Source organism: Oncorhynchus kisutch, linkage group LG16 (assembly GCF_002021735.2).
Source record: "Oncorhynchus kisutch isolate 150728-3 linkage group LG16, Okis_V2, whole genome shotgun sequence".
Classification (NCBI taxonomy): domain Eukaryota; kingdom Metazoa; phylum Chordata; class Actinopteri; order Salmoniformes; family Salmonidae; genus Oncorhynchus; species Oncorhynchus kisutch.
Window position 1 is genome coordinate 29,968,074 of NC_034189.2, and position 18,327 is coordinate 29,986,400.

Sequence of the window (18,327 nt, forward strand, 5' to 3'; positions counted from 1 at the left end):
GGATAAAGGAATCCCTTTTCCTAACTTCCGTATTGTCTGCCCGCGAGGGGAGGAGCCATTTTTATCCCTCCATCTTGAGCACAGAACTAACAAAGGTCATGTCCTTCACCTATTTTGTGACATAAGAGATGTCCCAAAGGCGGCGTTCTAGTTTCACACAAATCCAGTCAGTTATATTGACGCAATGGCAGATACCTACTTGCGGAAACATCCAGCAATCATCTCAAGTAAAGACTAGTAAACATGCACAGAGCATTCAACTACGTATTTTGTTCATCGTATAGACATGTTCATACGAGCACTATGGCGGAATTAGACAGTCGCATAAACCAGGAAATCTAAAATTCTGTGAAATAACATCGATGCTTTTTATTATGCAAAAACATCATGTACAATATTTTTTTTTTTAAAGACTGTCTACAGTACAGAAACCACACATGAAAGACAACTAGCTCTCAATCACATCTGCTACACACACATCTCCCTTGCTGTCTGATTAGGAGAGTGGGATCATGGGACTTATTCTGTCGTCTTCTTCAACTTGTTGGCTCTGCGCTGGGCCCCAGACGTCCTCTTGGAATTCATGGCCTTGGATCTACACACACAGAGACAGAGACAGAGAAAGTTGACACACTCACACGTCAGGCAGGCAAACAACCCATGCGAACACTAGTCGTTTAGACTGCATCAACACTGTACCGATATGGGTAGCACAGGCACTACAGATTAGTGTCTTGGGAAATAAGTTGCGTCAGCCCTGTGCTCGTCTCTGTGTGTTTAAGGGTTGTGTCTGGGTATATGACACGGGTAGTAAAACTCACTTGTTATCGGTCCTCCGTTTGTCTTTGAGGGGGCAGGCTCTGCGCTTGTGCTTCAGGCTGCCACAGTTGAAACAGCCTTCCAGACCTGGGCTATTCCCACAGGGGTGGTCTGGGAGGGCACAGCGGGCACAGGACTGGCAGTGGCGCCAGGCTGGGGAGGTGATGAGAGGGCAGAGGTACCAATCAGACCATCACTCCAACCAAAAGTCCCCCTGGATAAGAGCGTCTGTTAAAATGACAGTCTATGGGATACTCACATGGCTTCACGCACTTCTGACACTCTGAGCAATGCTTCCACACTCTCCCGTCCTGGAAGAACAAAGGAGACAAAAATGACGAAAAGCCTGATCGGTTGTGAAAAGTGACATCTGAGAGCTAACCACTTCATCAAGTTAAGGTTACACGGTTTTACTTTTCCCGGCCTGTGACAGGGAAATGCATACCTTTGAAGGGCACAGGTTGCATTTAGTACAATGCTTGTTCCCAGACCACACATATCTCGCACAGACTTTGCAGAATCTAAAGGAGAAGCGAAGAGACAGACGGATGAATCTAACATAATCGTGCCTCTGAAGAATCCCTCCAATACCAATGAGCTGTTAACTAATATTTTCCATCTAGGATAACATCTTACTGTAATAATAATATTTTTGGGCTCGCGTGCGATAGGGTGAGGTGGGTTGTATATTAGGGAGGACGATGTCTCGCGAGGTCAGGTTGGTGTGTGTGTATACTGTACCTGTAACCCTCCTCCCTAGGGAGGACGACGTCTCGTGGTGTCAGGTTGGTGAACAGGCGGACTGGGGACTGTTTTCTACCCGTTTTCCCATGTTTGTAGAGGGGATGGTTGTCATAGTCCACCTAGGAGTTTGAGAAAGCACCTCATAAATGTATGTTATGACCCATCAGTATTCTCTAGTCATGCAAATAGGTACATTTGTGAATGCATCTGACAAAAAAGGTGGGTAACCTGGTAGTCTAGCATGGTGAAAGAGGGGAAACACTCAAGGATGCGTGGCTCAAAGAAGTAAGGGAAGATCCACACTATGGGCATCTCCACAACACCGCCCTCGGAGGTCTGCAGTTTCCGCCAGGTCTCTGAGATCTGAGAGAAACTGTGGGCCAGAGGCTTCACCAGGCCCCCGAACGGCGGGTCGGACACCATGATCACCTTCTCCCCATCTTCCTCGCCGAGGAAGGCTCGGAGGACCCCACTTGCCGCCTGTGTAAAAAAACATGGATTTCAAAACTTTTGATTTTTTTATGGATTTATTCAAAGTCTCTAAGACAAACATAAGGTTGAAACGTTTACCTCGCCTCCAAAAAAGTGATGATTGAACATGTTGTAGTGGCAGAACTCATCCGTGCCATAAAACTGGGCATATCTGGAAGACACAAAACAAAAACATTACAGGTTACATTTGCTTTACAATGTTTTATTATGGACGCCCATAGCAAGTCAATGGTTGTTGACATTGGTTCAAGGTGGGACCACTACTGTAGGTGGCCTCCTCCTGTAGGTCAGAGAAAGTCAACAGAAGTTGTATGGGTGTAAATATAACTTTACAATCTCGGCAAGATAATCACTGAAGGGCACTTAACAGCAGCACGCAGCACACACACTTTAGCTTGTCAACGCGCCCTTTCCCTTGTTCAACCGGACACATTCCTTGCAGACTAACAGAACGGATCAGAAACAGGGAGTGAGCATCTTGGAAACATAGGGGGGGGGGGGGGGGGGGGGAATTATAGGGCACAGAACACTGCACGATAGGCCTATATACTAATAAATGACAGCACTCATTTGTGAATGTCGAGTCAAGAAAGCATTAATTCAAGAGTTATCCTGCAGTCAGCGATCCTGCTAGTTTTACGATTTTGTAGAATGACCTGTATTTTTTGATGATCATGAAAGCCTGGATAACGCAGACAAAAGACAAGCCTCGAGATCACAGATACCAGTCTCCTAAAGCCAGAGGCACTAGTACACCTTCATAATACAAAAATCACACTGCCAACACATTGCTAGAAATGATTCAGATTTAAGACACAACCACATATTGAATGAAGGTGGATCGTCGGTGCACAACGGTAGCGAATAGATTTTGCGGGCGCGTCTTCAATGCATGTGATCACTAACTGACAAGTGTGTACGTCTTTTCTAAGCCACGGCAAAGAACGACCCAATAACCGATGGTCAGAGACTGGGTGGTGTCCTCTGGTCCAGATTTTTCTCTCTCAGCCCAGAGTGGTGCCATGGCTCCCCCTGTAGAATATCAAGAAGTACTACAGGAGAAGAGACGAGAGAGGAGCACCCTTCTCAAATCAAAAACAGTGATCTGCGCTGCTCGGTTAGGTTGTCAACAAGGTAGCACGGTGCTTCATCCGGAAACAGACAACGTCTCTTTCCCATAAAAATCTAAGTTCTACATTCTCAAACTAGTTTTCATTGGGAGGGCAGATAAATGCTTTACCACTTTTGCACGTGAAAACAGAATCCTACTCATTACTCCACATGCTTAAATGACGTCCCTTTTGTTTTGAGCCGACTTCACCATGGGCTTTGACTGGGGCACCTGACTCACGCCCGGGAGGTCACCCGGTTCCAAAACTAATGCAATTAACTTCCACCCGGTGCAAAACACGCCTACCAGGGCGCCCAGGACAGATCCATCGAATCCCATCATCGTCTCGGTCTCCTCCCCTGTGACAGTTACAGGAGAGGGACGAGGCACGTGCTTCTCTGGCCCACCCTGACCACTCTCCAGAGCACCCGCTTCAGTTCGACCACGCCTGCTACGCACTCGACTCTGCTGCCGCGACAACGGGCCAACGTCCGCTGCTGCTCCGCCTGGGCTGTGGGCGTGGCCTACAGCTGCCTGGACAGAAAGGGGCGGGACAAAGGTGCCAAGCTGGGGGCGGAACAGGAACTCGTGGCGCTTCGGGATGGGCGTCTCTCCGCCTCGCAAAACGACAGGCCCACGTGGTGTGCTCCACCGGCGGGCGAGCTTCTGCCAGGTAGGGTGGGCGAACTACGAGAACGGCACCCTGGCATTTTAGGACGCCGATACGACGAAGGCGCTGCAGGAGTCTTCTGCAGCCCTGATGCCTGTGTTTGACAGGGTAAATCATCAGTTCACGGAGCCCCTCTACCCTGTGTTCCGCTTCCTAAGGCCACCGGAGGGACAGGCGTGGGCTAGTCATATGGAGATACGGGACGTCAACACTCCCATCGCAATCCATAAATGTCAATAAGCGTCGCTCAAAAAGCAATAAGCTCATTCATGTACCATTTAAAGTGTGTGCTCAGCTCTAAATTCTTTCCATGGCTGTTTTGGTCACTCATCACAAATGCTCATCGCTGTAAAATAGTATCTATGCATTGTGTGATCCAATAAAATAAAACTGACCTGAAGTCAATGTCCAGTAGCAGACTCTTCATGGGGTCACTCTTGCCCTCCTGATTTCTTAGCCTGATCAGCTCATGGAGTCTGGAAGAAACAGTGAATTAAACAATCAATCATACATAAAACCCTGAATCTAATTTAAAATAAACAGGCCATGTTCAAGAAAACACTCTGGAATGGAGTGAAACGGGGAGGTACCGTGTGAACCAAACGGAAAAAGAAAAAAAAAACTAGAATTAACACAATCCCCGTTTAATCAAAAAGCGACAGGCAAACAGTCTAAATTAAATCAAACCCCTCACCTGGGTGTTCCGACACAGAGCACCTTCCTGTAGCCCAGTTTGGCCAGAGTATCCAACAGGAAGTGACAGCTGCGGTCGGCAAACAGGTACTGGGCGTTACTCTTCTTGTTCTCCAGTGGTTTGAGCATTAGACTGGGCCTGCTCAGCCGGGCCTCTGTGATGTCATCAGCCTGCGACATCTTGTGAGACGCATGGATTTCCCATTCCCCTGGTAGGAGGAGGAGCTGACAGTCCTGGCAGAACCTCCTTCCTAGGGGGAGGGCAAGGAACTTTCTGAACCTGGATTGGAAAGAAGAAACAAACACTTTAATAGTAGTTGTAGCAGTATATTTTTAAATTAGTTGTAGATCTATTAGTAGTTGTAAAACAACTTTTAATGCTGTTAATGTAATTATTAGACAGTAGTTGCCATCTTATTCTTGTTACTAAGTATTTGTTTTAAATTTCACGTGAAAACGAGACGCATCTCAAGAGATCTCAATGATCTTTCTGGCATCTTAATTTAAAAAAATAGGTACTTACAATGGAGCTGCTATCCACACACCTATTCTGTTCCATTCTAACGTGGAATGGGTCCGTGGATAGAGCCCCCTTACAGGTCAAGTGTAGGCCATTTACCTGGAGCAGTACTCCTGATGGGTAAAAGGAGGCATCTTTGACCGGTTCTCCTCCTCTCTGGCCAAAAGCCTGGCCTCAGACACCTACAACACAGACGCTCAAGTCACACACTTGGTGAAAAAATAGGAGAGTGTAGCTAGCCATCTGCACGACCAGACGCACAGGTATTGCATTGCAGTCAACCAACGGTTGCATGCCACACCACCGACTGTGCAGTTGGGCATCAGATGGCACACATCATGTGGTTGGCAGGTTTTAGGCTTTGTAAGATCTGGCATGTGTCTGCAATGTCGTCGGTGAGAACTCAACAGAGGACTTCCAATAAGTCAAAGGAATCAATTAAGGTACCATAAAAAAAGCACTTGTAGACTATTGCAGGAGCCATTTTGGCCTACATATGTGATTGTATAGTGTCGTTTGTCTGTCTTTGTATATTCTACATAAATTTGTACCATATGTTGGGTCAGGGGTCACCGAACAGGTTTAGAGCATATAGTAAAAAAATAGCAAGTTTACAGTTTTAAAAAGGACTGTGTCAGTTTACCATTTACACTGTCAAACTATGACATGCACCTACTGTAATGACATCTGACTATGGAATTCTTGCTACATTTGGTGCTAATAAAATGGCCAGAAGAGTCGACTGCTAAAGATCGATGCTGGAAAGTGGTTTGTTTTGCTGCAGTCTCTGAACATTTCCAATCCCACCCTGTGCCAGAGTGGCCACCAGGAACGTTTGACGAGGTAGCTAAGCCACTACATATACAGTGCATTGGGAAAGTATTCAGACCCCCCCCCCCCCCCCCCCGACTTTACACGTTTTGTTACACTACAGCCCTATTCTAAAATGGTTTCAATTGTCCTCCCCAATCAATCAACACACAATAGCTCATAATCACAAAGCAGAAACAGAGTGACAATTTTGCTAAATTGTCAATAATAATGATATAAAAACTGAAATATTTAAAGAACTAATCAGAACCTTTATTCAGTACTTGGTTGAATCACCGTTGGCAGTGATTACAGCTTTGGGTCTTCTTGGCTATGATGCTACAAGCTTGGCACAGCTGTATTTTGGAGTTTCTCCCATTCTTCTTTGCATATCCTCTCAAGCTGTTAGTTGGATGGGGCACGTTGCTGCACAGAGATCTTGGGGTGGTTTTAAACTTCTTCCATTTAAGAACAATGGAGGCCACTGTGTTCTTGGTTACCTTCAACGCTGCTGACATTTTTTAAATCCTTTTCCCAGATATGTGCCTCGACACAATCCTGTCGGACCCCTACAACCTCATGGCTTGGTTTTTTGCTCTGACATGCACTGGCAACAGTGGGATCTTATAAAGACAGGTAGCTTTCTTTCCAAATAATATCCAATCAATTGGATTTAACACAGGTAGACTCCAAACAAGTTGTAGAAACATCTCAAGAATGATCAATGGAAATAGGATGAACCCGAGCTCAATTTCGAGTCTCATAGCAAAAGGTCTGAATACTTATGTAAATGAAAGGTTTCCGTTTTAAATGTAATACATTTGCTAAAATAAAAATATTTAACTTTGTGTCTGAATACTTTCCGAATGCAGTGTGTGTGTAAGCCAACTATATTTACCAGTAAATAACATTTGAAAAAGCTAGCTAGTTAACTCGGTTACCTTATCATCTTCCCACTGAAAGAAATTGCATTCTTTTCTGTCTCTGCACGCTGAGCAGGCATAAAACCTCCGGCCTTTCTCCTCTCCTTTGCAGACCTTCTCAAACAACAAAGTTGGACCTGCATGGGGCAAGAACATCTGTATTACAGTATGCATACTTCACCGAATAATTCCTTTTTAAATGTCAATGGTAAAACACAACTTATAATAATATAGCTAACTTTGGACTGTAGTTAGCTAGATAGTATCTAACGTTATATAATAGATTCATATGGCCCTTTTCCCAAACCTTGCTAAGTAGACGCTAGCAAGCTAGCTAACTTTGCAATCATTCAGACATTTGGGTACTTACCATGCACACAGGATGGTGCTTTTCTGTCTCCCTGTTGAAGGACGATCTCTATTCCAAAGCCGTCTTCATCTGATTCTTTTAGTTGCATGTTCGTAAAATGTAGCGTAACCAAATATATTTACTTGATCAAAATATTATACGCATGTCTCTCCTGCCATGCTGTCAGTCGCGAATAATCGACGTCACTCAAGGCAACTCCCCTCCATATCACGTTACGTAGTTTTTTTCTTCTTCGATGAGGTTTAACGGCGGTTGGTATCCAAAAAATGTAGCATTACCGCCACCTACTAGACTTGAGTAAAACTCCCTTATACTTTGCTTGAAAAATCAATAAACAAATACCCTACTACCTAACACGACAATCACAAAAAAATACAAAAATCACCCCCTACTCCACTATTTAAATCTATTTAGTCCTACCTCAGACCAACAAACTGAAGGGATGGGACACCACCGCTTAACACACCCTGTAACTCTTCTGATGTCAAGTGTCGCACACAGAAATACCTCTCTGCAGCTGCCACCACAACCTCTATTTTCTGCTATTTACATGACATTCCTGCAGTACAGTTGATAACCAATGCTATTAATGCTAAAAATCTAATCTTACTGAAACAACACTTGTTGGCGTATCCCTCTGTACTGGTACAGATATACTACTCACACCACTCCTCTCAGGATCCCTCCCCTTGACCCATCTTCCTCTACTTTCTTCACTGCCTCAGCATATGACAACATCTGCACTACTCTGACCCTGGATACCTCAACCTGCCTCTCACGCATTGGACATTTCTGATCTCCAGCCCATGGGCACCCCTATAATTAACACATACCACTACTTTCCCCAATGATACACATGATTTTGTCTCATGCCCTTCTGCACCCTTCTCACACCTAGGAACCTCCCTCCTACACACTGCTGCCCATAAGCTTGACACCTGTAACAACGCAATGTATTAGGCACAAAGAGCTAGTACAGTGTCGTGTCTTTGGCTATGCCGGATTAAGTGATATGACATGCTATTCTATAAAATTATTCCTCTGTAATTAATATTAACTGATTGAGCTAATCAGGTAAATGTAATTAACTAGAAAGTCGGGGCACCACGAAATCATATTTATAGAGCTGTTATCATCCGAATAAACTCTTAAAGACCTAGTAATATTTTATATCAATAGCAGTCAATATTAATCGTCACCTTATTTTAGTCTCATCTGAAACTTGTAAATTCTTGGTTATCTTCACGAACCCTGGCTAACAAGTTGAATCAGCAATACAAAATTGGGTTTAATTATGTATTTACTAAATACCTAACTAATCACACAGAATTACATATACACAGAATGAACCATACATTGATTACAAATTATATCATAAAGGAAAACGTAACCTAGCGGACAGAACAGATATGACAGCTGGTTACCCAAAGAAAAGGGGTCTAGGTTTGAGTGAAAGAGCGGGAAGACTGAAGAACAAAGGGAAAAGTGATGTTTCTATCGGGTCGTAGGCAGCTACTCTATCGTAAATTCAGAATCTTATGCATTCTAAATTACTGCCCATTTGGAAAAGGAAAATGCAATAAATATTTACTCTGAGCTGCGCTTCGGTAGGTTGGTCGTAGATGCTGGTCGTGTTGGCCAACAGAGATCTTCCTGTCCTCGGAATAATGTCTCTGGTGGTAAATTGGATACGTTGTAGTAACGTCGTGTCCTCTCCTAGCCCACGTTTGCAAATCAAATCAAATTTGATTTGGGAAAACCCAATTGCAGCTGCTGTTGCTAACTCAACGGCTAGAAGGTATCACTTCTGTAGTGAATAAGAGTTCAAAGTTCATACCATTCGCAACCAAAGCTCACGCTGAGGTTGGCTTAGTTCTGTAGTTATTATCTGAACCCTTCTGACATCGGATGGTCATCCTAATGTACCCGGAACAGAAAGTTATATTGTGGTCAAGGCTTTATATAGGAAGGGAGAGGAGGGCGTGTTTCATAGTTTATAACCAATGTCTCTTCACGTGGGCGGGCCACTGAGTCGGGCCTAATTCACTCATGAAAACCCAATTCTCACATTTTAGAAGCTAAACAATTCCATGTGAATCTAATAACTAGAATGTGTAGACTTTCCACTGTACCGTTTATGTCATCCTATCATTGATGAGAATGTCTCAGATGACAACCGAACTGACATCATATTCATTAAGTACCAACGCATATGTTCAACTGGTTAGATTACCAAAATATGATTAATTTCCCCCCACCTTCTGATGTTCCCAGAATCTCTGTTTAACAAAGGCTATTCAAGAGTCCCTCTGTAGAGTCAAGAGAGAGGGAAGGGAGAAAGGTATTTATGGGGGGGGTCATAAACCTTACCCACAGGCCAACATCATGACAACAGGATAACTTATATATCCTAACATCACTTTGTTGGGCAAAGATTCAACATCACAAACACCGGGAATCTTCCCCTTCAGTTGGTCACCTTTTACATTTACTGCTACCCCCAGTATTCACGACTTTCAATGACACCCTTTTCTTGAAAGCAAAACAATTCACATTTCTTGCCCCCCATTCGTTTAACGTGGAGCACCTTCTCCCTCTGACCAGCAGAAACACAAACAATTATCACAAGACCACTTCTGGTTACCCTCAATGATTCCACAGCGTCCAACTCTGTTTTCACCCACCCTGAAACCACAAATGGATCAGCCAAAAGGCAAGGGTCCACTTTTTCCCAAAAAATTATTATATTGTCACAGACTCATCTTTATCCTGACCCTCTATGCAAGCCTCAGGCTCTGAGAACTTCACCATGCCTACCACCTCAAATACGTCGACCTCATTCGCTTCCATTTCTCCTCCTGTCGTCACCTCACTCGGCTTACACTTTCTACCATTCTTCTTTAACAAACCATCTTCCTTTTCCCCGCCATTTTTAACCAACTTAAGCTCACCCTCTTCCTCCATCTCTCTCTTAGACCTCCTCTGCCTCTCCTTTTCCATTCCTCCTCCGTATTCCAGGTATACGTCTCCTTATGATAATACTGCACTTCTCCTGACATATATCTTGTTCCTGCCTTCTCAAGGGATTCCATTTAACCGTCTGTCACAATCTCCATACAATCAGCACGATCCCCCCTGGATGTAACGCTCGACAGTGCCTCCCACTTATAAAGCAGTTGCTTCGTCTTGATGCACTTTTTAATCGAAAGCTACCACAACACTTTTCCATTTCAAACAAGCGCGCTCTTCCAACCACCGTCCACCGTCTCCACTAGTCACCCACCTCCATATCGCGTTACATTGTTGCCACCCTAAAGTAGAAATAAAGTCAGCAAAAAAAAGAAACGTCCTCTCACTCTGTTTATTTTCAGCAAACTTGACATGTGTAAATATTTGTATGAAAACAACAAGATTCAACAACTGAGACATAAACTGAACAAGTTCCACAGACATGTGACTAACAGAAATGGAATAATGTGTACCTGAACAAAGGGGGGAGGTCAAAATCAAAAGTAACAGTCCGTATCTGGTGTGGCCACCAGCTGCATTAAGTACTGCAGTGCAGCTCCTCCTCGTGGACTGCACCAGATTTGTCAGTTCTTGCTGTGAGGTGTTACTCACGCACAGAAAGAGCAGTATGGCTGGTGGCATTGTCATGCTGGAGGGTCATGCCAGGATGAGCCTGCAGGAAGGGTACCATATGAGGGAGGAGGATGTCTTCCCTGTAACGCACAGCGTTGAGATTGCCTGCAATGACAACAACCCCAGTCCGATGATGCTGTGACACACCACCCCAGACCATGATGGACCCTCCACCTCAAAATCGATCCCGCTCCAGAATACAGGCCTCGGTGTAATGCTCATTCCTTCGACGATAAACACGAATCAGAACCCTGGTGAGACAAAGCCGCGACTCATCAGTGAAGAGCACTTTTTGACAGTCCTGTCTGGTCCAGCGACGGTGGGTTTGTGCCCATAGGCGACATTGTTGCCTGTGATGTCTGGTGAGGACCTGCCTTACAACAGGCCTACAAGCCCTCAGTCCAGTCCTCTCTCAGCCAATTGCGGACAGTCTGAGCACTGATGGAGGGATTGTGCATTCCTGGTGTAACTTGGGCAGTTGTTGTTGCCATCCTGTACCTGTCCCACAGGTGTGATTTTTGAACGTACCGATCCTGTGCAGGTGTTGTTAAGCGTGGTCTGTCACTGCGAGGACGATCAGCTGTCCGTCCTGTCTCCCTGTAGCGCTGTCTTAGGCGTCTCACAGTACAGACATTGCAATTTATTTTGACTGACAATTTATTGATTATCAGTCATGGATTTTGTGCATTTCAATCACTTGAATGTTGGAAATGAAAAGTGATGTAGGCCTTTGTAAAACGTCTATAGGCTAATATAATAGGCCTAACATAATATGCCTATAGATAGGCCTAAGAAAGGCCAACAATAATATTAGGGGAATGTACTTTTCTCTGAAGAACTAGACTCCAGGCTACAGCATTGTGTCCAAAACATTGGCTGATAAATGACCGTTTTGTCTCCCTTTTTCTACGACTGATAAAAGAGCCACTTCGGGAAGAATATACACCGCCGCTGTTGCAGTGCCTCTGCTCTATCGCACAGTGCATTCCAACACGTTTTTGTTTACACTGCGTCGCGGTCGTACCACTCGGAAATCGAAGTCACTTGAAATCTGGTTTCTATTGGTATAAACGCAATTTCCCAGACGCCCTTGTTCGTGGGGAGCCCAGTGGGGCTGTTGAGGCGCTATTGATCGCCTGTTTCGAGTGATGCTCCTGCTGAAGCAGCGACGCAAGCGTCAATGCGCGACCGTACGCCCACACCCAACCCGTGCTGTCGGAAAGGGAGTAAAACAAATACTGTGCCGCATAATACGATATTGCTATATGCCAGTATCAGCGCTAAGTGACGGCGGCAGAACATTTCATAGCTTCGACATTGTTACTACAGGATACATCTCTGAAGGGACATAGGGGAGTCGACTAATTCAGCATCTTCTGCAGGGAGACATCATCAATGTGCAGTCTACACTCCTGACCAGAGGTGTGTAGTTGAATGAGGCTATAGCCACTGTACATCGGATTGTGAAGAAACATCCTGCGATTACCATGAGCACAGGTAAAGCATTATTCTAGTCTATACCAGACTCTAGTTTATAGGAGTCATGCTTTGATGATAGCAATTCTATGACAATTACCAGTTTGTATGCTGCCATTGTCATCATCCTATGGCACTATCGGCTATTACACAGCAAAGCAGTTACTGAATCAAGACATGCATAATGATAGTCATATAATATCCGTTGACAATGTTTACACTGACATGTAAAGCACGCTGCAGATACCAATCTAAGACAACGGTCCTAATTGAGCTATAGCTCTCCCACTTTGAAACACCATTTTTATGGTTTACAGTATGTGGTGTAGAAACGCCCACTAGGCGTCTACTTCCAGGCATCATTGCCTTGGCGTTATGTTGCAATGCAGTCTCCCCACATCGACAGGGTCATCGTAGCTACATTGTCTGGAGCTACAGGCTGATACGCTGGTCTCACGTGAGGACACAAGTGTTTCAAGTCTGCTATGTGTCCATCCTGTGTAATGTTATATTACCACAGTTGAATGACTATGGGCATGACAAAAAGCACAGTACAGTAGCCCCCCCCCCCCCCCCGAAAAAAATGACATTATTTTTATGAGGAAAATGTTACGAACTAAGTTGCCTAGAATAGTCGAATACAACATCAAATCAAATACATTTTTATTTGTCACATGCTGTCACGCCCTGACCTTAGATATCTCTGTTTTCTATATATTTTGATTACGTCAGGGTGTGACTAGGGTGGATACTCTAGTGTTGTATGTCTCGGGTTTTGTATGTCTAGGGTTGTTGTATGTCTAGAGGTTTTTGTATGTCTATGTTGGCCTGATATGGTTCCCAATCAGAGACAGCTGTTTATCGTTGTCTCTGATTGGGGATCATATTTAGGCAGACTTGTTTCCCACTTTCTGGTGTGGGATCTTGTCTATGTGCAGTTGCCTGTCAGCACTCGTTTGTATAGATTCACGTTTCGTTTTGTTATTTTGTTAGTTTGTTCAGCGTACATTCTTTTAATAAATAAGAATGTACGCATACCACGCTGCGCCTTGGTCCAATCCTTATAACGAACGTGACAGAAGTGCATGTTATCAGCCCGGTGCCACCTGTACCGGTCCCACGCATCAGACCTCCAGTGCGTCTCCACAGTTCAGTAAGTCCTGTGCCTTCTCCTCGCACTCGCCCTGAGGTGCGTGTCATCAGCCCGGTGCCACCTGTACCGGTCCCACGCATCAGACCTCCAGTGCGCCTCCACAGTCCAGTACGTCCTGTGCTTCCTCCCCACACTCACCCTGAGGTGCGTGTCATCAGCCCGGTACCACCAGTACCGGTCCCACGCATCAGGCCTCCAGTGCGCCTCCACAGTCCAGAGGTTCCGGCGACAGTTCCCAGTCCAGAGCTTCCGGCGACAGTTCCCAGTCCAGAGCTTCCTGCGACAGTTTCCAGTCCAGAGCTTCCGGCGACAGTTTCCAGTCTGGAACCTCCAACGACGGTCCACAGTCTTGAACCTCCACCGACTGTCCACAGCCCGGAACCTCCAGCGACGGTCCACATTCCGGAACCCTCCAGCGACGGTCCCCAGTCCGGGGTCTCCAGCGACGGCCCCCAATCTCGGGTCTCCGGCGATGATCCACGGTCCGGTGCCACAAAAGCGGAGGGATCAGATCAGTGTAAGCAGGGGGGACTGCGTCCAGAACCGGAGCCGGCACCGAGGGTAGATGCCCACCCGGAACCTCCCCTATAGTTTCAGGTTTGCGGCCGGCAGCCTGCACCTTTGGGGGGGGGGGGATTCTATATATTTGGTTAGGTCAGGGTGTGACTAGGGTGGGTACTCTAGTGTTGTATGTCTGTATGTCTAGGGTTTTGTATGTCTAGGGTTATTGTATGTCTAGGGGTTTTTGTTTTTCTATGTTGGCCTGATATGGTTCCCAATCAGAGACATCTGTTTATCGTTGTCTCTGATTGGGGATCATATTTAGGCATCCCTGTTTCCAACTTTCTGGTATGGGATCTTGTCTATGTGCAGTTGCCTGTCAGCACTCGTTTATATAGCTTCACGTTTCATTTTGTTATTTTGTTAGTTTGTTCAGCGTACATTCATAAATAAGAATGCACGCATACCACGCTGCGCCTTGGTCCGATCCTTATAATGACCGTGACACATGCGCCAAATAAGGCAGGTGTAGGCGGACCTTACAGTGAAATGTTTACTTACAAGCCCTTAACCAACAATGCAGTTTTAAGAAAAATAAGTGTTAAGTAAAAAGAGATAAGTAAAAAATGAAATAAAAATAGCAAATAATTAAAGAGCAGCAGTAAAATAACAGTAGCAAGGTTAGTCGAGATAATCGAGGTAGTATGTATATGTACATGTAGGTAGAGTTAAAGTGACTATGCTTAGTTGATAAGCAGAGAGCAGAAGCAGCGTAAAAAAGGGGGGGGGGCACTGCAAATAGTTTGGGTAGCCATTTGATTAGCTGTTCAGGAGTCTTATGACTTGGGGGTAGAAGCTGTTAAGAAGCCTTTTGGACTTAGACTTGGAGCTCCTGTACCGCTTGCCGTGCGGTAGCAGAAAGGACAGTCTATGACTAGGGTGGCTGGAGTCTTTGACAATTATTAGGTCCTTCCACTGACACCGCCTGGTATAGACGTTCTGGATGTCAGGAAGCTTGGCCCCAGTGATGTACTGGGCCATACGCACTACCCTCTGTAGTGCCTTGCAGTTGGAGGCCGAGCAGTTGCCATATCAGGCAGTGATGCTCTTGATTGTGCAGGTGTATACGTTTTTGAGGATCTGAGGACACATGACAAATCTTTTCAGACTCCTGATGGAGAATAGGCTTTGTCATGCCCTCTTCACTAATGTCTTGGTCTGTTTGGATAGTTTGTTGGTGATGTGGACACCAAGGAACTTGAAGCTCTCAATCTGCTCCAATACAGCTCCGTCGATGAGAATAGGGGCATGCTCGGTCTTCCTTTTCCTGTAGTCCCCAATCATCTCCTTTGCCTTGATCACGTTGAGGGAGAGGTTGTTACCCTGGCACCACACGGCCTGGTCTCTGACCTCCTCCCTATTGGCTGTCTCATCGTTGTCGGTGATCAGACCTACCACTGTCGTCGGCAAACTTAATGATGTTATTGGAGTCATGCCTGGCCATGCTGTCATGGGTGAACAGGGAGAACAGGAGGGGACTGAGCACGGGTCCCTCCGTGTTGAAGTTCAGCGTGGCAGATGTGTTGTTACCTACCCTTACCACCTGGGGCGGCCCATCAGGAAGTCCAGGATTCAGTTGAAAAGGGAGGTGTTTAGTCCCATGGCCTTAGCTTAGTGATGAGCTTTGAGGGCACTATGGTGTTGAACGCTGAGCTGTAGTCAATGAATAGCATTCTCACGTAGGTTTTCCTTTTGTCCAGGTGGGAAAGGGCAGTGTGGAATGTAATAGAGATTGCATCATCTGTGGATCTGTTGGGGCGGTATGCAATTTGGAGTGGGTCTAGGGTTTCTGGGATAATGGTGTTGACGTGAGCCATGATCAGCCTTTCAAAGCACTTCATGGCTACAGATGTGAGTGCTATGGGTCTGTAGTGGTTTAGGCAGGTTACCTTAGTGTTCTTGGGCACAGGGACTATGGTGGTCTGCTTGAAACATGTTGGCATTACAGACTCAGTCAGGGACAGGTTGAAAATGTCAGTGAAGACACTTGCCAGTTGGTCTAGTACATGTCCTGGTAATCCGTCTGGCTCTGCGGCCTTGTGAACATTAACCTGTTTGAAGGTCTTACTCACATCGGATACAGAGAGCATGATCACACAGTCGTCCGGAACAGCTGATGCTCTCATGCATGCTTCAGTGTTGCTTGCCTCGAAGCGAGCATAGAAGTAATTTAGCTTGTCTGGTAGGCTCGTTTCACTGGGCAGCTCTCGGCTGTGCTTCCTTTTTGTAGTCTGTAATAGTTTGCAAGCCCTGCCACATAAGACGAGCGTTGAGGCCAGTGTAGTACGGTTCATTCTTAGTCCTGTATTGATGCTTTGCCTGTTTGATGGTTCATCGGAGGGCATAGCGGTATTTCTTATAAATGTTCGGGTTAAAGTCCCGCTCCTTGAAAACGGCAGCTCCACTCTATAGCTCAGTGCGGATGTTGCCTTTAATCCATGGCTTCTGGTTGGGGTATGTACGTACGGTCACTATGGGGATGACGTCATCGATACACTTATTTCAATTATTGATGAAGCCACTGGCTGATGTCACTGGGGGCGGAGTTAGCCTGCAGACTTCTTTCATGCTATCCAGGTCTGTGCTCAAACAATTCGAGCTTCTACTTTTAAAAATCCACCTTTCCAGAAATAAGCCTCTCACCATTGCCGCTTGTTATAGACCCCCCTCAGCCCCAGCTGTGCCCTGGACAACATATGTGAATTGATATGTGAATCAACCAGGATCTCAGCAATCACTGCCTGATTGCCTGCATCCATAATGGGTCCGCAGTCAAACGACCACCCCTCATCACTGTCAAACGCTCCCTAAAACACTTCAGTGAGCAAGCCTTTCTTATCGACCTGGCCCGGGTGTCCTGGAAGGATTTTGACCTCATCCCGTCAGTAGAGGATGCCTGGTTGCTCTTTAAAAGTGGGATCTTTTTCAAACAGAAATTTGCATCCCGTAGCACTAATTACCAAAAGTTTTGGGACACTGTAAAGTCCATGGAGAATAAGAGCACCTCCTCCCAGCTGCCCACTGCACTGATGCTAGGAAACACTTTCACCGCCGATAAATCTTCGATAATTTCAATAAGCATTTTCTACGGCTGGCCATGCTTTCCACCTGGCTACCCCTACCCCGGCCAACAGCTCTGCACCCCCCGCAGAAACTTGCTCAAGCCTCCCACCCCCGCTTCTCCTTCACCCAAATCCAGACAGCTGATGTGCAAAATCTGGATCCCTACAAATCAGCTGGGCTGGACAGTCTGGACCCTCTCTTTCTAAAATTATCCTCCAAAATTGTTGCAACCTCTATTACTAGCCTGTTCAACCTGTCTTTCGTATCATCTGAGATCCACAAAGATTGGAAAGCTGTTAGAGCAGCTTACCGATCTCTGTACCTGTACACAGCCCATCTGTAAATATCACACCCAATTACCTCATCCCCATATTGTTATTTTTAATGTTTCCTCTTTTGCACCCCAGTGCACATCATCATCTGCACATCTATCACTCCAGTGTTAATGCTAAATTGTAATTATTTAGCCTCTATGGCCTATTTGTTGCCTTACCTCCCTAATCTTACTACATTTGCACACACTGTACATATATTTTTCTATTGTGTTATTGACTGTACGTTTGTTTATCCCATATGTAACTCTGTGTTGTTGTTTTTAATCGCACTGCTTTGCTTTATCTTGGCCAGGTCGCAGTTGTAAATGAGAACTTGTTCTCAACTGGCCTACCTGGTTAAATAAAGGTGAAATAAATAAATGTGGTGTATTCCTCAATGCAATGAGAAGAATCCCGGAACATATTCCAGTCTGTGCTAGCAAAACAGTCCTGTAGTTTAGCATCTGCGTCAGCTGACCGCTTCTTTATTGACTGAGTCACTGGTGCTTCCTGCTTTAGTTTTTGCTTGTAAGCAGGAATCAGGAGGATATGGTCTGATTTGCCAAATAGAGGGCGAGGGAGAGCTTTGTATGCGTCTCTGTGTGTGGAGTAAAGAGTTTTTTCCCTCTGGTTGCAAATTTAACATGCTGGTAGAAATCAGGTAAAACAGATTTCAATTTCCCTGCATTAAAGTCTCCAGCAGCCACTAGGAGCTCCGCCTCTGTATAAGCATTTTCCTGTTTGTTTATGGCCTTATGCAGCTCATCTTAGTGCCAACATCAGTTTGTGGTGGTAAATAGACAGCTACAGAAAATAAAGATGAAAACGCTCTTGGTAAATTGTGTGGTCGGCAGGTTATCATTTTTGTACCTTTTATTTAACTAGGCAAGTCAGTTAAGAACAAATTCTTATTTACAATGACCGCCTAGGAACAGAAGGTTAACTGCCTTGTTCAGAACGACAGAT

At 45.4% G+C, this 18,327-nt stretch overlaps 2 protein-coding genes across 3 annotated transcripts in view; one reads left to right on the forward strand and one right to left on the reverse strand.

Annotated features, from left to right (window-relative positions):
• Nucleotides 1-344: 344 nt before the first annotated feature.
• Nucleotides 345-7,347, reverse strand: LOC109906609 (zinc finger, CCHC domain containing 4). Its single transcript, XM_020504406.2, has 12 exons — nucleotides 7,153-7,347; nucleotides 6,801-6,919; nucleotides 5,149-5,231; nucleotides 4,531-4,809; nucleotides 4,232-4,312; nucleotides 2,134-2,206; nucleotides 1,792-2,043; nucleotides 1,561-1,682; nucleotides 1,265-1,340; nucleotides 1,079-1,130; nucleotides 822-972; nucleotides 345-595 (listed from the first exon to the last, which is right to left on the reverse strand). Exons 1-12 carry the CDS (start codon nucleotides 7,238-7,240, stop codon nucleotides 520-522), a joined length of 1,452 nt encoding a protein of 483 aa, XP_020359995.1. The 5' UTR covers nucleotides 7,241-7,347; the 3' UTR covers nucleotides 345-519.
• A 4,579-nt stretch (nucleotides 7,348-11,926) lies between these two features.
• Nucleotides 11,927-18,327, forward strand: part of LOC109906610 (actin-binding LIM protein 2-like) — a 109,405-nt gene continuing 103,004 nt past the window's right edge. Inside the window, exon 1 of one of the 2 annotated variants that reach the window (XM_031792211.1) lies at nucleotides 11,927-12,291. In XM_031792211.1, coding sequence (XP_031648071.1) covers nucleotides 12,282-12,291 — 10 coding nt within the window. In that variant the 5' untranslated portion in view covers nucleotides 11,927-12,281. The remainder of the gene's footprint in view (nucleotides 12,292-18,327) is intronic. The other variant, XM_031792209.1, reaches the window with a different exon arrangement.

Excerpts from the sequence above, each read along its gene's own strand:
- LOC109906609 (XM_020504406.2), bottom strand. The coding sequence starts at position 7,240 with ATGCAACTAAAAGAATCAGATGAAGACGGCTTTGGAATAGAGATCGTC. Across the intron at positions 5,232-6,800 it reads TTCAGTGGGAAGATGATAAG|GTGTCTGAGGCCAGGCTTTT; the intron begins GTAACCGAGTTA and ends TCTGTGTTGTAG. Across the intron at positions 973-1,078 it reads TCAGAAGTGCGTGAAGCCAT|CCTGGCGCCACTGCCAGTCC; the intron begins GTGAGTATCCCA and ends TCACCTCCCCAG.